Genomic DNA, 25,204 nt, shown 5'->3' with positions numbered 1-25,204 from the left:
AGAAATCCGGGTTCGAAGTGATAATTATCATAATAATTATTATGATAATTATCTTGATAAGTAAGTATATCTTGATAATTGTCTTGAAATTTATAACAACAAAATCCTACTGTCAGCAATGTCGTGTTATGTATTGGTATCGAAGACGTATTGAAACGTGTCAAATGTCAATCTCAAAAAATGTCACAAATCAATAAATCGTTTTCTTAAACATTTTCCTGTTTTCTTATTTTTTCTCACTGCTTGTCATTTTTAGTCAAAAATTAAAGAGACAAAACTGTGAATCAATTAACAGATAATTATAATAATAATTATGAAAGAAAATAAATATCTTAATAATTTCGAACCCCGATAGAAATACACACAATCTTTCGGACACACAATCTTCCTACGTTCGTCGCTCACAAACTTAGCACACGGCCACCTAGACGTCGGTAGACTATAACAGATATACACAATTTTTGCATCACGTCACGAGCTAAAGAACCTGGTAACATGAAGACTTACATTTTTGGTGATCATAAAAACGAAATATTAATCTATTCAAGTACAAAAAGAGTATTTTGTTCTTATAAACTAAGTTTTAAATCTATAAGGCACTATTATTTAACTTAATATGATACAGTGGATAATAAATAACTTAGAGGTGAAACATACATGGCGACAAATCGGCCTATTGTCAAAGAAGAAATGTTCTTTTACATTGACAAAAGGTCGCCCTTTTTTGTTTGAGTAAGTTTCAGTATTTGTTGCCCAGTATGTTTCAGCTCTGGTACTACTTTATACACCTAATGTTTTGTTCGGCTTTCACGATATTTCATCCACAGAACTCTGTATATCTGTAATCGCAGATGGGTTTACTAATTTCACAACGTATGTTGGTGATGCGTCGTATTTAATGTGCTTATTTACTTCTCCTACGATGCTCTCAAGACTCTGAGTTTCTGCCTGATTTTTGTTTTCCAAGTAGCTTTCAATATCAGATACGATTGAGTTATCTAAATTGCTATCATCATGTGAGCTCAATAACTCAGAGACTGTAGGCAGAACAGATGGTTGGATATCGACATCTTCGTAATAAATTGCCTCACGTTTCCTTATCGTTTGGGTGTCATCTGTTACAACTGTGGAAAGAACTGTGCTGAATTCTCCAGGATGTCTTCCTGATACATATAACGTAACTACGCTTGTTTTTTTTGGTGGAGGTGGCTTAGGTGCTTTTGGCTTATTTCGTACACGTTTAGGAGGAGGCGGAGGAGGTGCATCTTCCTTATAATCCGCAACATCTTCAGAAAAGTCTTCGTTACTATTTAAATCCGACAGAATATTAGGCTTTGGGCTATTACTGTATATATCGTTGCTTAATACATTGTTTTGGAGGAGACTGAGGTCCGAAGTTCCGAGACCTGGCGTTGCAATCCCTAGAAGAGGGTTAGCGGTTTGCAGAGGGACGGCAGCAGCTTGTTGCTGTTGCTGTTGTTGAAGTAATAAAGGTAGGAGTAAAGAATTGAATTGAGGTTGAGGTCCTGCTAAAGCAGTAGGTGTAGTTACCACCGTTTCAGTAATATATTCAGTAGCAGTGACCACACTTGTCGTGGGATCTATAATCGTTGTTTCTATTGGTGTAGCTCTAAAAGTAACCGTCAAAACAGTTTCCCTATTATCGACGATAGTTGTAACGTAAGTTGTGGTGCGTGTTTTGTATTCTGTTACAGGCGTTTGTACTACTGGTTGCTGCGGAATCAAGCCCTGTCCTGGAAGTGCTAAGAGAGGGTTGATTGCAGGCTGTTGATTGCCAAGAAGTAGTTGAGAAAGCAAAAGGTTAGCTAATGGAACATTTGCATTAATTTCCGGTGTTATAGTCTGTGTAACTGGCTCTACATTGTAAACAGTGCTTGGTAAAATATGGGAGTAGGATGTTTTACGTCCTCTAATAGTGGTTGGCGTAAAAATCACAGTAGTAGTAGGAGTCGCGTGAAGAAGGAATTTAATCAATTTTGTTGCACCATTCTCAACTACTTCTGTGGCTTCAGAAACAAGAACTAATTGAGGACCCAGTGGGCCAATAGAAGTAGATACTTGATTTTGAAGCAATGTGTCTAACTTAGTTGTAGCGGATATAACGCTTTTGTACTCTGTTATTTTGCCATTAACAATTGGAATAGTTACTTCAGTAGGAATATGGTGAGTGATAGTGAATTTTCCATCATTCACAATGTTGTTATAATTGTTGTACCTCTCTCCGCTGAAATTCTCGTGAGATCCTCTTTGTCTGCTCGAAGCTCTACTAGTAGTTGTACGAGTTCGTGATCTACCGTTGGACCTAGAACTACTGGATCTTGTCCTTTCTGAACTCTTTGATAATCTAGGTGCTTTTGGCCTTGATGAAATAGTTGTAGTTCTTGATGAAGGCCTTGTCTTTCCTCGTCTGTAAGCAGGAGCTGCTGTTGTCGTAACTCTACTTTCTCCTCGGACAATAAAAGGCTGTCTAGCTGAAGATTTCGGAGAAGCTGCGGTTGTCGCCCTAGTATTGGTCGAAATTCTAGAGCTGTATCTGTTAGCCGTTCTTTGTTTTTGTGTTACAGGTGCTTCGGTTTCAGGTTCTGTTTCAGGCCTACTTGTACTTCTAGCTCCTGGTCTTCTAAAGTTGGAAAACTTCCTATTTCCATAATCAACTTGACGCTTTGTACGACGTCTGAAAGTGAAGGGTCGTATTTGTACTGCATTAGATTTTTTTGTTGCTGGTGTAGTTGGTGTGGATACTTGTTGTTCCTTTCTGTTGGAAGATTCATAGTCATTGTCTCCTTCAAATTCTTCATCCTCCTCGACATCTTCTCCGCTGTTTTCAACCTTTTGTTCATTTTCCTTAATTTCTTCCTCCGGTTCAGGTTCTGGTTGTTTAAATAAGTTGCGTCGTGGGAACAACGCATTAGGTCTCTGCCGCCTTAAAGAAAGAAGTGGATTTGCAGTAGAGCGAGTTGTTGTCCTTCTAGTAGTAGTTGTTAAACGACCACGGGTAGTAAATGAGCCCCGTCTTGCTGACGGGGTTGTAGATCTGGGAGTAATAGCAGTACCTGGTTGTCTGGCTATTGGTGGTCTTCTGAATCTTAAAAGCGGATTGTTTGTAGTCCTAGTTGGAACTTCGGTTACTTCATCTAAAGACTCAGTTGCGTTTTCTTCCTGTTGAGTCGCAGGTGTCTCAGACTCATTTTGGTCAGGTGGTGGCAGAGATATTGATGCAGATTGACGTCCACCTCTCAACCTTGACGTTGCGGTTGGTCTTATTCTTGGAACTGCGGACCTACTAGCGAAATCTACGCTTCCTCTTAAAGAACTAGATCTAAAACCAGTTCGTCTTGAAGTAGGTTGAATAGATCCTCTACCAAAGCTACCAGACCTTGAAGCAGATGGGATATTACCTGAAATATTGACGATTGCGCTATTTCGCCCTGAAAACCGTCTTCCTGGTGCTAAAGAACCAGGCACCGCTGAAGCTCTGCCTCGGCTTCCACCAAATCCTGAAGCTCTAACAGATTTCAGTGTTGGCGTAGCCGTGATAGTGGGCGTAAAATCTTGCCTGGTAATAGTTGTGGCGCTAGGTGAAGGAACACGCTTAGGACTAAAAGTTGGCCTGTTCCTTGAAGCGAAAGGTATAATTACTGGGGTGAACGTAGGTTTCTTAGTAGTAAACGTAAGTCGACTCTTCTTTCTTGAGTTACCATCTTCATCTTCTTCTTCGTCTTCAGATTTAAAATCTGTGGACGTTTCGGCTTCACTAACTGAGCTCTGTATAACTTCAGGAGCAGGTGTAATAATAGATCCTTCAGCAGTTGTCGCAGTAGTAGAGCCAATAGCCTTTTCAGTATCCAAAGTCTTGTTGTCACTTGTTACTACAGTAGAATCTCCAGATATCACAGCTACTTGTGAAAACAATATTTTCTTTTCACTATTCGAATTTTGTGTCGTCGTGTCACCTGATTTTACTTCAGCGAATAGGTTGTCAATATAAGTACCCACGAGTACTGAAGGTGCTACTGAGCCAAGATCCGGTTGTTTTGTGGGCTTAATCTCTTCTTTGACTATTGTTGGAGAAATAATGGGTTTTTTACCCTTTTCATTATCTTGGACAAGATTTTTATCCGCTGGCCCCGTTGGTACTTTACGTCCTAGTTGATTATCTTCAACAACCTTAGTATTATCGACAATATTGGTAACGGTTTCTAAGCTACTTCTAACTTGAGATGTATTGCCAGAATAGAATGTAGTGAAATAAGTGTATGTAGTATAGAAAGTAGCTTTACCGTCATCGTGCTCCAAACTGTCATCTACTAAAGAAGGTTTTAATTCAACTTCTAAGTCTTTTGGTGGCAAAACGCTGTCAACATCAATTGGTGTGGTATCAATGGGACTAACTGTGGGTACTGCTTGAACTGAAGGTGTAACGACATTGGAAACAATCTCTTCGCGACTTGTGATTGTTGTGGATTTATCTTTATACAATGTAGTCCAATAAGTGAACGTCGTATAATAAGTGATAGGTAAATTATTCTCCTCTTCCAATTCTTTCTTGGGCATTATAGTTTCAGTGACAACGTTAGTAATAGTTTCAAGACGACTCTTCACTTTACTAGAGTCTTTACCAATGTACATTGTAGTGAAATAAGTAAATGTAGTGTAACTAGTTTGGAGTAACAAAGTAGGTGACGGCATGATTTCTTCTATGTTGCTTTCTGAACTAATTTGATCATCTAAGACATTGTTATTTTCTAAATACTTCCTTTCACCTTTCGAAGAAGAGGATTTTACATCAGTAACATAGGAGTTTTCAGTTTCTACAGGATTTGATTCAACGCTGAATAGCATATCTACCTCAAGGGGCTTTGTAGGTTGTTGTGGACTACTTTCCTTGCTAATTTCCTTGCTTGTTTCTTCTGATTGGTTTTTCTGTTCCATACTAACACTAGTTTCAATAGAAGAATTCTCTTCGGGATTTACTGGTGGAGTACGTTTCACTTGCTTACAGTTTCTAAAGTCAAATTGAGCTCTTGTATTTTGTACAGCCAAAGGATTTACTTTTGTTGGTATGAGTTCATCAGGTCCGACATAGTTGGTATATACCTCGCTCCTACTGCATATATTAGCATCTGAGCCAACATAAATCGTTGTAAAGAATGTATAAGTTGTATAGTATGTTTTCACTGCATCAGGTTTGATACTAGCGATAACATCATCGCTTAAAGAAGGAGTCGGAGTTTGCGAACTGTACCTATCATCATTTTCGACTGATTCGATAACATCTTTGTTCTTAACTAGGTCAATAATGCTATTAATAGCAAATGATTCTGTGGGTCGACCGATTCCTACGCTAGTTGGCGCTATTTCGTCATCGTCGAAAGCTCCAAGTAATGATGGGTCCAATTTGGAAAGGTTGATGGTTGAAGTAATGATATTTGTAACCACAGATTTGTGACTGGCTACACTTGATGTCTGATCACCGAAGAAAGTTGTGAAGTAAGTATAAGTAGTGTACAAAGTCTTGTAAATTAGATCAATTTCATTTTCTTCACTCAATACATCGTCTTCGCCTTTGGGTGTAGTTTTTTCAACGGGTGTAGTAGATTTTTCAGTGCTTACAGATATGTCGACACGCTCTGTGGTTGTTGTGGATGTAGTGCTTGTCGTTTCTTTTGCTTCTGACACTTCGGCGTTAGTTTGGTTCTCTACAGAACTAACTTCTTGTTCTTCTTGAGTAGTAGCTGCATCAGACTGTGTAGTTTTAAATGCACTCTCCGTAGATGCTTCAGCTGGAGGAGATTTGACTACAGTTTCCTCAGATGAAGATTCATGTTGTTCCAAACTACTATGAACAGAAGATTTTATATCTACAGAAATAACTTCTGTAGGGTTAATATCAATATTCGTTCTGCAAACAGTATTAGTAAGGTATCCTACATTACTTTCAACTACAACATTAGATTTCACCGAGGTAGTTGTCTCAGTACTCTCTACAGGAATAAAATAAGTTGTCAAATAGGTTAAAGTTTTGTAAGCAGTTGTCATTGTCGACTGAATCTCCAAACCATCGGTACAAATAACATCATCTGAGATATCATGTTTCGTTTCTGTAGTGGTCTCAATTTCCTCAGATTCTTCGCTGTGACCACTTTCAGTCGTAGTCATAATGTCCAAAGTTTCAGTAATCGTGTCTTCGTTTTCTTCTTCCTTTTCTGTAACTTCTGCGGCAGTATTGTCTACTTCTTCTTCAGAATTGGTGAACATATCCAAAATATCGCTTTCAGTTACAACAGATTCCTTAGAATCCTCTATAATAGTAGCAGTAGGTTTTAGAGGAGGTAAAGATTCAGTAGCTTGGGCATTAACATCCTGAATAGGAATAACTTCAAGATTATCAGTAAGTCGAGTACTTTCAGTAGTTATCACCGCTGCCTCTGAAGGTTGAATGACGTCTAAGTTTAGATCAAAACCATTATTATACTGCACACTAATGGAATCTGGCATCTTGTCAACTTCATAGAGAACCTTCTTCAAGCTCTCTTCGTCGTTGTATAGAGCCTTCTCGGATCTATTATCGTCACTACCAGGAGTAGTAAGTTTAGTAGCAGTATTATATTCATGAGCTTTATATGTGGATGTAGCAACAGGAATATCAGCGGATAAGAAGGTTATTTTGGAAGCTAGTTTATCCACACGCTTGGCAGATGGGAATACATTAACTTCGCCAGGATTTTGAGGACTACCTATTTCAGTGTTAGGTGTGAAGATAATGACTGTGTCACCTACAATAGTTGTGAAATCAGCAAATCCAGCATACGTGAAAGTTTTCTTTGGTCTAGGCTCGCTTTTTTGTCCGAACAATTTCTTAGGGAGTTTTGTTTGTAAGCCGGCTTGCTGCGCAGAGCTACGGGTCTCAACGTTGTCAATGTAATAAAATATCGGAGAAAATTCGTTTTTTATCGTAAATGTTGGCAAATCGTTATTGGGCTTAACCTTAACAATCGCTGATTCGTTCAATGTATCATCTTTTACACGAGAATCTACTTTAATAGGTTCTGTGTCTACCTCATAAGCTTTACTTTGACGGTGTAATGTACTTACACTTTCTAAAATTGAAGGTTGTAAGACTAAATCAATTTTTTTTTCGTTATCTGCTGGACCGTCAAGGAAGTTGAAGGCTTCATTGGGACTGTATCTAGGAATTTCGTTAACTGCTTGTACTCTCCTTCCAGTTGGTTCATCATAGATTTGATTATCCTGATTGTCAGAAGAGGTAGGAGGACTCCAATATTTAATATTATCCTGAGAAGCTTTACTAGCGTAAACTATGTCCATTTTACTGCTAGGCGCTAAATAATCAGTGTTCTTGAGTATAAACTTTTCCGGGTCAATGAAGCCTAGATCTTGCTTGACGTTCCATTCGCCATCAAAAGCAGAATGTACGCGTGTGGGTTTGACAACCACAGAATCTTCTACATTGGAAGGTTTATTATAAAGTATAAGGGACGACTTTGTCAAAAGCTGAGCATAGATCCGACCATTATTAAGAGTAGTTCCTAAGATTTGTGTAGCAAACTCAGTTGTTACTCCATCTTGGATAAAAGTTCTTGCCGTAGACGTGAGTAAGCCAATAAGAGGTTTCACACTATGGTAACGTCCAATCTTCGTATTGTATTCTTTCGCTTTGTCGTTTACGAGGAGTACTGTCAAGTCTGTCGTTGGTTAGTCGTGTCGTTTCCAAGTCGTGGGTAGGATCGTTGGAGGTGCATTATTTTTACAAAGTCCATTTGAGTTGATGTTCCACGCCCGGATTAGATTTGAAAGAGAAAGAAAAAACATACATTTAATAATGCAATAAAAGAGCATAAAAGACTAATAGATAAAGATAGAAACTTTTATTGTTAGCACTAGTTTTGTACAGTTATTTTTATTCATTTCTATTATTGAAGTTCATGATTCTATGTATCGTAATTTGCACGTACCGTCAAGCATAACGTTATACGTCTAGAAGTAATCGATAGAACGTAAGTAAGACATTTCAGTAAAATTTCAAAAGCAACATTGTTTTACTTCTTATGCAATTCGTCAAGATGATATTAGTTTTAATCACGGCAATTATAGAATCATGAACTTCAAAGATTCTATAATTTACAAAGATCGCAAGAAATAAAAAGAAGATGAAAGAGAGCAATGCAATAAACATTAAAATATGCTTTCAATAGAAGTATGGCCAATTATAAAAGTAATAATGCATTTTATACCACAAAGATATCATTCAAGCAAATATATAAGAAGAGTTTATTTTTACAGAAAATAGAGCGGTTATAACAACAGTGATCACTCACCCCTGTTTTCCGGAACATTTTCCCTTTTTATCCTTGTTAGTTCTTCGTCATTATTTATATCTGTAATAATAAAAAAATAAATTGTTTATTGACAATTTTATACAGGAAAACCAATATCTTGTTGGTGTTTTGTACAAAGGGCGAAAGCGCCATTCCGAAAAATTTGTAAGGGAACTTTCGTTTTTCACATCTGTTTTAAAATATTTACGTCCTGTTTTAAATTCAATTTTAGAACCTAAACTTAAATTAAAACCAAAATTGAATTTCAAAACATATTTTAAAACTGTCGTTAAGACGTTACACATGAAATTTTGAAAAACCCTTGAATTGTTTTTCGAAATGGGTCTTTCGCCCATTTCTATAAAACACCGACGAAGCTCATATTTAAATCATTGGAAATAAAACTATTTATTCCAGATTTAAAATTGCTTATATATATGTTTAACACAACCCAATGTTTTGGATACTTTACATCACATGGTCACATTTTAGTAGCAGTATAGTTCCTTGGGAAAGAGTTCGTCCAGGGAAGTACTGCCACCTTACCTATGCCGCCAAGCAGTAATGTGAACCGTGGTCCGGTTTTAAGGTGCTGGTGAAATTACAGGCACATGGGACTTGTCAACTTATGTCTCAGGGTGACGGGCGGCAGTGATTCAAATGATTACGATTAAAGCTCTGATTGGTAGGTTTCTGCAACTCTCATGGACTTGCGTGTTGCTTACCACCAGACGCACGACTTGTTCATTGAGAAAGAAAAACATAGTAGTACGCAAAATAATGTAAGAACTATCCTAGGTCCTTGACGATTGGTTGGTCACAACCTAGTGTTTCTAGAAGCTGGTTTTGGCTTAGCCAGATCTTAGATTATATCAGTGCCATTTCCAACTTGATTTTAACTAGAAAAGCCCCCCAGTTACCAGTTAGTTAGTTAAACATTATAAATTTAAAACCTTCCCATGTATTCTAGATAAAAGTGTCATGGCTTGTAATTTTTATTTTTAAAGTTAAGCCCCAGTTATCTTGTAACAAAAACTCAAAAACTTAACCAAACAAAAAAGGCATTTGTCACAAAACGATAATAATAATAGACGGCCTAGAAAAAGCTGAAAAAATGAACCGATTCAATTGATTACGACATCGATTTGATTCGTTACGTTAACCTACATTGATCAGATGTTTAATAGAAAGTTTACTTTTAGCAAGGTCGTACATACAAAAAGGATGCTAAGTTCCAAGTTGGTCCATAAAATAATCGTGACAAGTTAAAATACATTGTAATGCGGCGTATCTACGCACACAAACATTGGGCGCGTGCGCTGTTGTATTGGTGTCAGATTCGACAACGTCGTAACATAATAATTTATTTAGAGATTCAGTAAAAAAAACAAATAATTTGCTTACTGATTAATAATTCTTAGTAGCGGTCTAGAGACGAGGACCTAGAGCGAGGAGCACGTAATTTGCCCTTGAAGTCGAAAGCTATATCCGGACATTGTCACGGGATATTGCGACCGACATCTCCTGCACTAGCCCGGAGAGCTAGTAGAGGATGAGCTAGATATCCTCCGGTTTCTGGAAACTGGAGAGACTCTTCGGCTTCGGGAAGTGAGCGTTCCAATTGCTCCGGTACCTATCTGGACAATAAAGAGGCCGCTGCACCTACGTGCACCCGGGGCAGCTCACCTAAGGCAATAACCTTTTGAGAACCGGATAAAATCTACGTAAATGGGCTACGTAAATTGCTTGCATAGGTTATAGTGCCATTCTCATATACCTCTGGGGTAAATTGAATAAAATTCAATCCTCAAGAAGTTAATACACCGAAAAAAGATAAGAAAGTTTGTTGCCCGAGCATTTTTATCTATACAGATAATTCCACTTTGGGGTGCACGAAAAGAACGACCCCGCACGACGTAGGACCATTACTTTTGTATACGTCTGGTGCAACCTGAGTGTGTACCTGTACAACCTGTGAATACCCTACGCCAATGGGCAAATCCTTTCGCCATGATAACAAGCATTATCATCGATACGATAAGAAGTTAAATCTTCTTATTTAATTTGTAGAGTAAATAATTCGTAATTGTAATGTGACTTCCGTTACATTTGTCCGTAACTTATAAATTACAGGCAATGAGAAAACTTTTACCTTCTCAAGACAATCGTACAGTTCTTCTCTATCACACCAACATCATAACTTGTACTATTTCAAAATTTTAATTTTCACTTTATGTTATCCATTATTCATAAAGTAATTGTGGGAATGTGAAACAGCTGAGCGATTGTTGCTATGGCGTAATACATGCTTGACGCTCAAAGGGTTGAGTCACGCTGATGTCAGTTTGGAAAGAATTTTATAATTTTCTTGAATGGGTTTAAGGGTGGGTGCTAACAACAAATGAGCAAAGCAACACAACAAACAAGAGTCAAGAAAAGGCGCCAAAAACAATCACATTTAAATTTAGAATAAATATATAACTTAAAGAGACTATAAAATACACACAGATAATAATAATAATAATAATAATAATAATAATAGTTCTGAAACTTTTAAACTCGAAAATCGAATTAGTGTTCTATTATTTCTGCACTTCATGTAATTACTTTAATTTTTTTATATCTATCACGAGACAAATACGTGACAAAACTGCCACATATAACTGTGACACTTAACAAAGTAGTGACACAAATCGTAGCTATCGCCATGCGCTCCGCGTCTGGCTTCCGTGCCCCTGCCCGCCATACCTTCAGTAAAAGTGTTAGATCCTGGAAATGGTTCCAGGTTAGGAACTGATTAAAAGTACCGCAAGGTACCTATGTCAATACCTTTAAGTCAACAATTTCGTTATTTTTTTGAATTACTTACAACATTTTTTTCTTAAAACATATTTCTCACGAGAAAATGAAAATATCATTAAGCAAAACAGATTCATTCATTTAAAGCTATGTTATAGTTGACCAATTTCATTTCCCGTTAGTAAAACATCCGTAGATTGTTCTTGACTTAGCATTGTAAGCTTTAATTTAAAGAAATAACGTTTATAATATGCTAACTCTTTCTTAGAACAAGTTTAATTACGCTACTGTCAAAATAATAATTATTTCGCACGCTCTGGTTTTATAATGTTAAGCATGAAACGAAAATGGCTTATATGTTCCAATGAGCAAGTTCAAAATTTGAATGAAGAAAAAATAATGAGTTCTAATTTCGAATTGTATGAATGGATGTTTTATCGTCGATGGGAATATGGTTCTTTTTTATACACAGATCTTATCTGAAAAAAGTTCTTTTTGGTTAACCGACCGACTTTAGTTTTAAACAGTTTCACTTTTAACCATTGTTGGTATGATCGAAAGTTTAAGATGGAGTTATATTTTGTACAAAATCTTTACTAAAACTAAGTCAATAGATAAGAGTCAATAAATAAAAAAAAAGTATTATTAGTTATTGAAAAAAAAAAAATTAAGAATAAAACAGGATGTATGACTGCGGTATGCTGCTTACACCTATTTTCGGAACAAATTATGATTAGATGAAATATACACAAATTTTTTTTTTAAATAAGTAAGACTTTTTCTACAATATAAAACAATAATTTCGACAAATAATTATTATTACGGTAAATAAATCCTTAGAATAATGTCCCACTAAACCATAAAAACAAAGTAATAAAGATACACTCAAATGACTAATAGTTCCCAAGTTAAGCACCTATTCTGAAACCTAAATCCGTTTCGAAACCCGCCCATAACTTTTATGGCGGGAAAAGTGGCATGAGTAAAAACTAGTACGTGCGAGAGAGATACGTAGATGCGTAACCCGGTAAGTGCAGGCAGGACGGAGGAAGTATGTCAGTAGGTGAACCAAGCCCTCTGTCAATGCACTTGTATGCACTATTGCAAGTGGTATGAGAATCCGGGTGAATGTTTATCAAAAAAACAAAAGTGTTTACTTAATAATAACGGTAGTCTTATGATTATTATTATATTACTAGAGCCGTTACTATCGCGTAAAATATTGTTGGAAAACAAAATTCAAAATTTAAAAAGAGTTCAATAAAAGGAAGAGATCAGAAGAAGAAGAGATCATTCAAATATAACAAGGAATTTAAGATAATACACAGTGAAATAACACAAAATAAAATCAAATTTAAAAAAAAACACAATAATAGCCGAAAAGGCTAGCTAGCAGACTATTCATTATTTTTATTCCACAATTACGATCTAAATGCTTTCCTCAAAGGGAACTCGTGCCGGTCGTTGTTATTTATTTAACTTTGGTGTGTGCACGTGAACTCACAGAAATCTAATGCACAGTTACATTCATTACAACAATGTACATAATGTATGTAATTGTGAATATAATGTAAAGTTAACAGTAGTACAGGAAAAACAAAAGAATGTCATCAATGTACACGATTATTGTCTCATATTTGGAATTGGATGTCATCAAAAGTTCTCAGACGGCTTCCCACGACGCGGCGCGCGCGCAATTATTTACACAACAGTTAACTCCAGATGACACATAACTGTTGCGACATTTTGCATCTCGTTTTTAGACGTAATAGACGTGTCGGATGCCACATTGCAGTGTTTTGACCTGTTAAGTTTTGACATTCGTCACATTGCAGCATTTTAGTGAAATATAGACTTTTCAGACTCGAGAATGACTAAATAAACAAAACAGGTTTATTACCACAGAATTACTTTTGATCCCGATAATTTCGAACGGTTACAACGCTCCATAGTCGCGGATTGATTGGCCAGCCCTCAACTGACAACTCTAAGAACGGACTTATCTGTCTACCCTCTTTCACTGCTGTCGACTCAACACCCTTGTCTCGATTACTTGCAGCGCTACCATTGTCACTTTATGATTCTCACAAACTACACGTAAAACTGAAGTCGAGACATTTTTGTTTTATTATGTATTGCTGTCATAAACATTAAGCTACGGATTTCGCACACTGGATTTAGTTTAAACCCTTCATCATGATATAAACGTGCTACGTTACCTAGAGAACTAGAATATATTTAGAGATCCAAAATGTCTTTAACATCTGGTCCAACAGGCCTCTTTTTTTTAAAGCCTGTACTGTCGTACTGCTGGGCAAAGGCCTCCCTCCCATCTCTTCACACCTCTCTATTCTGCGCCACTGCGGTCCAATCTCTTAAGCGCGTGTCTAGCTCATCTCTCCATCGACTCTATGGTCTGCCGCATGGTCGTTTTCTGTATATGGGGTTGCTTTCGCCCACGACTTGTCCGACACGCGGCCACAAGTAGACGACAGTCCAACAGGCCTTCTTGTTTCTATTTTAAAAGCGACACTGTTCTGTTCCGTAAGGGAACAGCCAGCGTAATCATAGGCGTAGGAGACTTAAGGTGCTTTTCCAACGGCGAGGCAAGACGAGAATTGAAACTCACCTGATCTATTTCCACCAAAAATTTCCATTAATAGATATCGCGAAAACTCGCGAGCGCGTGAGGCATCGCGCAAATCATGTATCAGTTGTAATCTTATACCAACAATTCTCGTTTTACACATCATGGACAATCCAGATCATTTCCACCAAACTGACCTGCATGTCATATGGTTATAACTATCGCATTTGCATTTCGGTAACTTTCGAGATATTGACACCTAAATTTTCTTTTGTTAGTAAAAATGTTAATCCCTCATTTTACTTAACAATAAAACCCAAACTAAATAAGCTATAAACAAATCGATCAGAGGGGGTTTATGGCGCTCGTTTCGCTGTTCCCAAATACGTTAATAATTCAATTGCGCTAAAATGTCTATTACGTTAGTTATAATAAGTAGGGCAGCAAAAATGAGCTAGGAGGGAATTGAAATTTTGCCATCAAGGCATTTGCAATGTTATTTGTTTATTTATTATATTCGCCAACAGAAATACACTATTAAACATGGACATAAAGTAACACTGCAGAAATTACTCGAGTGTAAACCCAATAATAGGCAAATACAGCAAGCACATATAATAGTATCGGAAGCGTTTACTGTATGTTACGTAGCAAATAATGTAAATGTGATCAAATTAAATTGTAAAGTTACAGAATTGTTAGTATGTGCTGTTACATAATAAAGTTTTAAATTTATTTAGTAAAAACGAATGTTTAAGATGAAATGTTAAAGATACTTCCTTAGAATCGCGAATGACTTGTAACGATGCGACCTCTTTCATCGTCATCCTACCTTTTTATCATCATTTTCTCTGGGTTACTGGTGGCCAGGAACCCAGAGAAAAGGATACTTTGAAATTTCGAATCGTTCTTTAATTCCTTTTCTTCGTCACTCTTACTTTTCTTCGTTCCGTCGTTACCACTCTCTACTAAATTTCTGAACAGAGCACACGTGCTCGACTTCATATAAAATTCTGACCAGTTATACTATTGAAAATCATGTAACCTAACTGCTTTATAAAGCATAGCAAGCATAACTGCCTCCGTGGCCGAACGGTTACCGTGCTGGACTGCCACGCAGAGGTCCTGGGTTCGATTCCTATGGCCTACTTTTTATTTATTTCTAGCCTACTACATTTATTTCTCTGGTGAGTTTGTGTGTAATTTGAGATTGTCTATGTGTATGTCCATGACACCCGCGACACAGAGTTTCCCTAGTGCGGGGCTATCAGTCTGTTGCGTTATTATTATATTATTATTATTGTAGCAAATACAATAAATAAATATTTTTTACCATGTCTAACCTGTTAACCAGTATGTAATTTAAGTAGGGAGTGTTTTTATATGATTGTACCTATGTTTATACAACTATTTTACAATAAATGACTTGAACTTTCAATGAAGTGGACTGTCTGACTTCTAGCCGGTAATGTTGCAAGGTGTCAATACTAGAGAAAATTGAAACGATATCATTAGATCTTGCATTGCTATCATTAGATTTCGTACCCTGGCCTTGTTTATAAGACAAATGATTTAATCGAAACGTGTTTAGTTATTTGGAGTTTGTGAAATATTATTGCTTGATTGTTTTTGTTTTAGCATAGCTTGTTATTCCGTTTGCTCAATCTGGAGCTTATGAATAGTCAATATGTTACATTGGCACTCCGAAAACACAAATATATGTTGTTACGACGTTGCGTTGCCTCATTATTTATATCACGGAAAATATGCGATGGAATCGCAGGATGTAATTCTATCTTCTCCTTTCTATCTTCGGGAGACGAGACGGAGGCTGGAGTTCCACCCCTATGTTGTGGATATTCCAAGGATTCGTACGAAGCGTTACGCTTTCAGGTTTTTTTATCATAGTCCCACATTAGGAAGACCCTGTATCGCGGGTGTCATGGAAACACACATTAGACAACCACAAATTACACCCAAAGTCACTATTGAAATAAATGTAAACCATACAAATATTTCCACCGGGCCGGGAATCGAACCCGGGACCTCTGCGTGGCAATGCAACATGGTAACCGTTCGGCCATTTAGGCAGTTAAAATTAAGTTCATATGGCGAACGGCTATTGAGTCGAATTCCCTGCCTGAAAACTTATTCCTTGAACTTGGGCCTTTTCAAAACGAGAGTGAACAGGCATCATTTAGGCGTGCGTGCTCCATCGCCGACCTTATCGTCACTTTCTGTCAGGTGAGATGGACGTCAAAGTGCACATATTATTTTATATAAAAAAATAAATCTAGTTAATTCGCATCCTTAAAATACCTAGTAACTAATTAATTTTAAATTCATTTATTTCAGACAGATACAGTTCATAATCTCATATTAGTAACACAATTATGTATGGAGTCCCATATGAAAATTATCATATTGATAGCTATTCAATATTAACTCACACTCTTAAGTCCGGCCACGAAACACAATGGTTCCTCTGTTGACAAAGCTGTCCATGGACTTACTACTAGGACTTAGCCCGGCTGATTATTACAATGAGTACAGAATTAAATACCGGTCGTAAAGGCTTATCGTTTCCTAATTCCGCGCTGTCTAGATTGTTCGCTCACAAATTTGAAAAAAAAAAGAGTGCATTGTCTCGATTATTCCACTTTTTTATGATACCAAACGAAAGGATGAACAAGTCGTGCACCTGGTGGTAAGCGACATGCCTGTCCATAACAGTTACAATGCCACTAAGAACTTTAAATCACAAAAAGCTGAGGAGCACTGCCATTGCGCCCGTCACTCTGAGAGACAACTTAACAAGTCCCATGTGCCTGTAATTTCACCAGTCCCATTCAAAACGAAACGCAGCAATGTTCAGATTCCTGCTTGGCGGCAGAAATAGGTAAGGTGGCAGTACTTCCCTGAATGATGGTCATTAACGTGTTTACTCGAAAAATCCTATCGTATGATCATAAAAACATATTCTGGCACTAATACTAAACCCATAAAACTCATCAATCATTTGTAACGTAAAATACTTCAAAGTGGAATGAATTAATTACAATATTGAAGTCATACTTCCGTATCAAAAAATAAAATAATTGACAAAAAATCCTAAAAATCGTGACAATACAACTAGATTTTAAAAATCACAAAAATTATTGATCAATAAAAAACAATGAAATAAATCTTAAAATTTGAAGTTAAGTCAGTCAAGGATTTCATGTTTTTAGTTTTTTTTTGTCAAATGCCTGCGGTTTTGATGTCATTCAGGCTAACGTAGACATTTATATTGAAAAATAATTCTACGGACGAAATGGCATTATTAACCAAACCACTTCTACGTATGCACTAGGCTTATAAAATAAATCTGGCATGAAGAAGTTGTTCTTAAAAAAAATACGGCAAAGAGATGGAATACACAACACCTGTGTTTCTCGAAAGGTACAATTTAGGAGTATTCGACACTTGAGTCAAAAGGCATTCACTAGACAAATACGTAACATTATCGAGTGGATAATACCCCTTTTGAAATTATAGAAAAAATCAAAACAAAATAGCTATATTTTCGCTTGCAATTTCAAAACCTTAGTTCTAAACACACCCATACTAGATTGTTAACTATAACATCAAAAGATTTCAGAAGGACGTATTGTACACTTTATGTATCTATTTCAATCTCTGAAATTAGTCTCAGAAAACCTGAAGTAATTGCACTAAAATTGTTATTTACTCATTTTTATTTAGATTTTATTGCCAACTCAGGAGCCAACTTTCCTTTCTATTATTCAATGGTTAGCTGGAAGAAATCCGTTTATGTTATAAGCTCGCATTTGTACAATAACGTTTTGTTTCTTTGTTAAATAATTTGCTTTGTTGTACGGACAACGGCACATCAGACTACACATTTGTAATCGCCTCCATTTCAACGGAACAAGATACGTCAATGTGTAGCTTGACTTGCTGGCGTGTGTACAATAAAGTGTTTACATACATACAAAAACTTAAATTGAAAATTAAATTGCTTCTGCGCCCGTCAGCCTGAGACATAAGTTAACAAGTCCCATGTCACTGTAATTTCACCAGCACCCTTACCCATCAAAACTGGAACACAGTAATGCACACATTACGGCTTGGCGGCAGAAATAAGTAAGATGGCAACTTCCCTGGGCGAACACTTTCACAAGGAGCACTGCCACTAAAACGTTTTTCCAAGGTTTGAATGGCTTCGAAGTACAAATATGGTAATTATACATCAATCACCTGTTCTCCAAACAAAACACTATCGAGACCCATAATTTATCATCAGACAAGGTTATTCTGCCACTAGGTCGGTATAGTCCCATCGCACAATAGCCTTGTATGGGAAACGAGTCACTTTGTACTGTTTACCATACAATACTTCGCCACGGTAACTTAGTAACATGGTGGTACTGACGGGAACTGTGGAATATAGACTATGAACATTTATTTCCCTTGAACATCTGTCTAGAGAGCAGTATCAGCGTAAAGAATTAATTTCTTCTGCTGATAACTAATTGTCGTATATTCTGATGCTGTTATATGTATAAAATGCCCCTTTTTCCCCTTAAACTGTTTTCGAAATATGGCAGCGGCTTCTCATCATCATTCCACAAACAAACAACAAACATTTCACAATCCAAAATAAATATACCCGTCCCCATTTTAGGGCCGGTTAAATAAAAATAACAATTATAACAATATAGAAAGTCTGCAGTGGAGCGTAATTCTCGATGTAATTATGTTATAGTGGGAAAATTGGTCAATATACATACTACTTGTAAGGAATTGTAAAATAACCGTAACTCTATTTATTATAATTTATAATAATATGAACTGTTTTATGAATATTGTATAGATTATTGTTGTTTGCTTTTTGGGCAGGGTTCTCTCCTCTCGTCTTCCACATCTCCCGGTTTACACGCGTCCAAGTCAACCCGTAGACGCGTCGTCGCTGGCCATTCTTCGGCATTCAATAAGTTGCTGTGTGAGCTCATATCTGTGGGTAGATGCGATAGACGCGTCTAGTCTAGTCCCTTTTCTTTTTGGCAGTCCTTTTTCCAATGCTAGCTATGCGTGTCTTCGAATGCAGCCGAGTATTCAGAATTATATCCGTCCTCTTTACACCTTATACAAAGTTACTGTTCTCACAATGCTTAATACTTACTTTATTATTATTTAAAACTATTAATGCTAAGGAAACTGGTAAAAAATAGTAGCGAAAAGTAACAACCGCGACAAATCTGTTTGAATATATATTATGTATACTCTTTTTAGCATTTAAGTCTTAGATTGAAATTCTAAATTAAAATGTACTTGTTTTTGGCGCCCTTTTCTTTGTTATTATCATTGTTGTTGTTTGTTTTCTCTTTTGTTCGTAGCTGTACATTGTTTAAATAATATGTGCGTACACTGCCTTTGAATGTTGCTCCCTCCGCAATAGCACCTGAACCCCATTGATACAGTCTGCTACCAAAATGGTCCATGAAAAAGCTTATAAAGGGAAAACAATCATACTTAAGCGAAAACACGTCGATATGACTATTTTTTTTTAAATAAGGTAAAGATGGGCAGCTTTCCCTTATAAGCTCTTTCTTGGACCATTTTGTTACGTGCTTGTTTTTGTGCTTGTTAAATATAATCAGCTTAAATGGTTTTAAATCATAATAAAATATTTGTAATAATAAATTACGTTATGATTACATATGACAAACTACTAGAATAATTCCACAAAAAAAACATTTATATCATGGTAGAAAAACAACGTGATAATTCAGTAAGTTTAACATTATAATAATAAAGTCATTTTTAGAAAGTTATACAAATGAAGTAAAGTGGAAAAGTTTTGGTGGGAAAAAGTTTTTTGAAACTTTGAAATGTACGACATCATTTCAGTTGGTGTCGTAATCGTAATGATAATACCTTTAGCTATTTTAGCTTTAATTAAACAATAGTTTATAAAGTCGAAAAATTTCGATTTTTGATGTCTACACAAAATCTGTTTTTTTTTCTTTGCGAATTACTTAAATTTTTTATATAGTTGTTTTCTTATGAGGAACGCACGTCATGGATAATGGAATAAATTAAATATGTATTATAAGTATTTTAGAAATCTATCCTTTATAAAATTCCCTTCAAAGGTGTTTTCTTAATACCAAAGCCCAATAGAAGTATTTTTTAAACTCGAATATGGTGGTCACAAGTCAATAAAAACCATAATCGAAGAACACTTCCAAATTTAAAAAAAACTTTTTAATATGCAATAAATGTGTCACTTACTGGCTAGTATTGAAAGTGACAGCGAAAGTATATGGTAATTTTTAAATTTCTTTCATATTCTTAAAAGGATGGGTCACACCGTTCACACGTTATTGTAATGTGAAAATTTTGTTTTCACGGTATAATGACCGAAAAAGCTTTCTTAACGATGTCATTCAAAAATTCACTGGTGCAAGTACTCTATTTGCTGTCATATTTTACAAAAATCATTCACAAAATACACGTTTCTTTTTTGCCAATTTGAAAAAAACCTTAATTCTGCGGTTAGATTTACGTTTCATTCTTTTCTGTAATAAGAAAATTCATTTTTTTTGAATTGTAAAAGTAAAGTTTGCGTTTCCTGCTCTATGACTGTCACTTTCATGTGCGTACGTGAGAAAATGGTTTCGTTGTAGAAAATTCATGAGATTTTTGTTGTTTTCGTTACGTCTAATTAGTTTTAACTTTGCACAATGCGTCATTCTTTGCACGTGTTGTTATAGGCCGCAGTTTCACTGAATTAGTGATTTTTGACGAGTCCGTGGGACATAAAAATGAACCTTATTTTTGTGAATTTTTTATTTTATTTTTTAGTAAGTTTTTTGGGATACGGGCCAAAAAGATTGGAAGTGAAACTATATTTTCGGATCAGTGAAGGTGCATTATGTAGAGCCTCTTGTAAAATAGGGAAAAATTAATCGAAAATTCTTATAAAGGCGGGCGAAGACATGGCGTAACAGCAGTGACGTACTACTTCGTATACTTTTCTCTACGATCAAAACCAGCTAGAGTACGGTGACTTTAGAGTAATTTACAAGGTTGTTGTACTTCATCATCATCATCATCTGACACTTTTTATATCTGCATTTGGTAGAAATATAGCCAGTTCAAACGTGCAAGCGTCCTCTCTAACGTCCCCTACCGTGGTTCCTGCGTTTTGCATCGGCTGGTACGCTAACGCTTTTTTCTTGTTACAGCGTAGAGTCAGCACCGTTTATAGTAATCTATTTAAGTATTTCTATTCGAAAGTAAAATCTGATGTATTATTAAAAGTTCGAACATAATTTGTTCATGACGTTAGTAATTGCGAGGTTCTTACTATTTTGCAAATAACCATTTGTGTATTACATCTTTATAACGCCATATGCACCAGCATGCCAATGTAAGAAAAACTGTGCATGTGTTTTTTATTCCCTCTCTATATTTGGGCTAGCACGACATTACTTACAACAAAGTTCTTTACTTACGAGCTTAACTACAAAGTTTAGTTTACTAGAACGGTTAACCAACCGTTAAGAAGGGTGATTCAAGGTTAGTATTACGCAACAACAGCGGACACTGCCCTATACAAAATATTTTTAACTGCCTCAATGGCCGAGCGGTTACCATGCCGGACTGCCACGCAGAGATCTCAGGTTCGATTCCCGGGTCGGGAGAAATATTTATATGGCCTACGTTTATTTCTCTCGTGAGTTTGGTTGTCCTATGTGTGTGTCCGTGGCATTCGCGATACAGGGTTTCCCTAGTGCGGGGTTATGTTGTGTGTGCGTTGTTTCAGTTCCTTTCATTCTATAGATAGATAAGGCCACATCTGCAAAATGACAATTTTTCAACAGAGATGTTTGACGATTCTACGAGTTTAATTAGTCGATAACTTTTTATGCTAATTAGGAGAATTCTAAAATTTCACATGTCGTCACCTTTCTTTCTCAAACTCGTATCATAAAGCACAAAGTTACTAAACTGCAAAATTGCATTGTACATAAATTTTGCAGGCTAATTTCTCATGACATTTCCTTCATATTTATACACTAGCTTTTGCGTATTCGTAAAGTAATGCATCCAAAATAACACCCTTGATAAGAAATTTAAAATAAATAGAAAGTTTTGCCATCTCCTAAATAATCACTCTTTATAAGATACAAGTTTGAGAAAGTAAGGCGTCGATATTTAAGTTTATTTTTAAAATACTAACAACCTCACATATATTAAGTACTAATATCATAAACAACTTTTTTCCCTTGACTTTTTGCAAAACATAATATAATTTTAGTTTTTGTTGTACTATCTGACACTTTTTAGGTTTGTATTTGGTAGAATAATTTCAAACGTGCAAGTATTCTCTTTTAAAAGCAGTGGAGCTCATTGTGAAAGAATTCGTCTAGGGAAGTACTGCCACCCTACCTATTTCTGCCGCCAAGCAGTAATGTTAGCATTACTGGTTTCCGGTTTTGAAGGGTAAAGGTGCTGGTGAAATTACAGGCACATGGGACTTGTCAATTTAAGTCTCAAGGTAACAGTCAGATCTCCCCTCAGATCTTTGCGATTTAAAGCTCTGAGTGGCACTGCAACTGTTATGAACAGGCATGTAAGACTTGTTCATCATTTGATATTATTAAAAAAAAAATCCTCCCATCCCCGTTCTACACAGAGTTGTTACTGTTTAAAGTGATCTATTTAATTCTATTTATTTTTGTATGAAAGTAAAGTCTAATGAATTATTAAAAGTCATGGAACAAAAGTTATTAAATATGATGCTAGTAATATATAGTCCTGTTAGATTGTTGTCTAATGTAGTTCGTATTATTTTTATAAGTTTCAAGTGATAAAAACACTTTTTTTTAACTTTGTTACATATACCACGAGTACGATATGACGTCTGCAAAAGATACATATTTCAACAAAATACGTTTTGCGGTTATAATTTAGGAATTTCCTTCTAGTTCCTTTACTATCGTCCATATATTTGTCATTGTTATTGTACTAGAGAGCTCTACACCTTTGTGACTTAAACCGAGTATAGTACAATTCACCTCTGTAGAACAGTTTTAATAATACTAGAGGCGGCTGAAAAGTTATAAACTATTTCCAATTTAAAAATAAGTCGTATTTGATCGACGTCATGTTATTTTTTATAAATACCAAGTGACAAAATACAAGGGCAAATTGGCAGTCCTCTAAGAACTTTGCGATTTAAAACTTTGAGCAACGCTGCAACTATCATGGGTAGGTGTGTCGCTCGCCGAGCACCACGCACACGAGTTGTTCGTCCGCCACTTTACTCGATTGAAACTAAAGTCATAAGTATATGCTAACAAGTGCTAACCGTTCTTCCACTGCTTTACCTACCAATAATGAAGTAGTGTTTAAGCGTAAATATTTTTTAAACAAATCAGACAGTTCGATTGGCCCTACATAATAATAAAACCGTGACAGACAAACGGATAGTCATAACGGGTTCTTTCGTATTATTTCAACGAACACTATGGTGCCACAAACTTATCTACAATAAAGCAAAAAGGAACTAACGGCATAACGTTGAAAAACGTCAAATATGTTGTCAGTGGTTGATTTTTAACACCGCTTCTTGATATTGTCAATCTCAGAACTATCACTTCATAGTAAAGTCATTTAAAAAAGCGCCCATAAAATAACTGATAACTCACGTATTTAAGTCGAATTTTTGCTCAACATGTTTCGAACCAATTGTCACCAACTCAGTAATCCGTTATTTTAATTAATGTAGGTATATTATAATAAAAAATAATTTACGACCTCGGTGGTGAAATGAATTGCACTGTGAACACTGGATGGAGCTCCTTGTGAAAGTTCGTACACGGAAGTACTGCCACGTTACCCTTTTCTGCCGCCAAGCGGTAGTGTGAGCGTTATCGCGTTCCGGTTTTGAAGGGTATGGGTGCTAGTGAAATTACAGGCAGGACTGTCAACTTATGTCTCAGGTTCACGGGCACAGTGGCAGTGCCCCTAAAATTTTTGCGATTGTAATTTTGTAAATCTGCTGTGTAATAAATTCAACAATCATACTGGTTTCATACCGCAGTATGATTTTATACTCTTCTCCCGAACATTTCAAAGCTCCATAATCACGGGATGACTTTTTTAAAATCAAGTAACGGAACGGACAAGGTGGTAAGTGACACGTTTAGCCATAATGATTGCAGTGCCACTGCGTCTGTCACCCTGAAACATAAAGTTGACAAAGTCCATGTGATTGTAGTTTCACCCGTACCCTTCAAAATCGAAACGCAGTAATGCTCACACTACTACTTGGAGGCTGAAATTGTCATGGTGGCAGTAGTACTTCCCTGGACGAACTCTTTGTCATGAAGCTCTACTGCTACTAAACTGGCAATTGACGTATCTGTCTAATCTCTTTCCTTTCCTATGACTACCTTTAAGAAGACTCTTTGCGACATTATCTTTGTTTTTTTTTCGTCCGGGTTAACACTTTTCTAGCAAGTGGCAGTAGTGTTTATGGAGCAGTAGATCTCCTCGTGAAAGTGTTGATCCCGGGAAGTACTGTCACCTTACAGTCAACAACCTCTTAAAGTCTTCAACCAGTTATGTCTAATATTACCACCTCAGTCAATTGTGATCATGGGACCTGTAAAGTGCTCGTAACATTGGTTTGTTTGAAAAAACAAACATACGCGATTTAAATCCGAAAAAATAGTTTCATTTCCTAAAAGTTATACCGTTATATGAAAACTGTAACTAGTTGTAGTCATACAGACAATCACGAAAGTCTTTAAATCTATCTGAATACTGTTTCTTAAGATCTAACAAAGACAAAGACAATGACAATGTAATCATATTCTAAACTAAGGGCCAACTAGACAACTAGGTCATGCTCAGTTTGCGGTCAAAACTAAAGTATATTAAATTCCCATTATGAAACACTGCCTATTGTGTACAATGTTCCCACACTTTTTAGGGCAAGTCAAAATATCTAATTTAAATAAATGTTGTTGTTACATTACTTGGTTGATTGGGTCCTTATGGAATTAGAAGAAACATTGCTTGAAAGAGTTTTAAATCAGGAAGAAATGTAGCTAAAATTGTGCGATAAAATCATGGATGCGTTTTTAGTTCGGCCGCGTACAATACAAAGTTCAAATATCGCGCTATAAATTTTGAACTCGTTCCGTTGAACCGGAAATATGTACGCGAAATTCAGCGTATCGTGTAAGTTGCTTTTCATACAAATAGTCAATTATTGAGAATGGAAACATATGTGCAGGAGTTCTTTAGTGTACATTTTTTTATTCAAAAAAACAGATATCAAAATAAGAAAAGATCAGCACTAGGATTTGTCAACAGACACTAAAGTACAAAAACTGAGATTTACGAAAGTTTTCGCTATGAAGTTCTAACCTAAAAA

The 25,204-nt window shown here is 36.2% G+C and overlaps 1 protein-coding gene across 1 annotated transcript in view; it reads right to left on the bottom strand.

The window, feature by feature from the left end:
* Positions 1-25,204, bottom strand: part of LOC113228280 — a 156,425-nt gene that overhangs the window by 19,170 nt on the left and 112,051 nt on the right. Inside the window, exons 2-3 of the mRNA XM_026461545.1 lie at positions 8,361-8,420; positions 812-7,727 (exon numbers count right to left, since the gene is read on the bottom strand). Coding sequence (XP_026317330.1) covers positions 812-7,727; positions 8,361-8,420 — 6,976 coding nt within the window. The remainder of the gene's footprint in view (positions 1-811; positions 7,728-8,360; positions 8,421-25,204) is intronic.

The sequence above is a fragment of the Hyposmocoma kahamanoa genome, unplaced genomic scaffold (assembly GCF_003589595.1).
Source record: "Hyposmocoma kahamanoa isolate Upper Pololo Valley unplaced genomic scaffold, ASM358959v1 224, whole genome shotgun sequence".
NCBI lineage: Eukaryota > Metazoa > Arthropoda > Insecta > Lepidoptera > Cosmopterigidae > Hyposmocoma > Hyposmocoma kahamanoa.
This window is presented reverse-complemented; position numbering and strand designations above follow the sequence as displayed.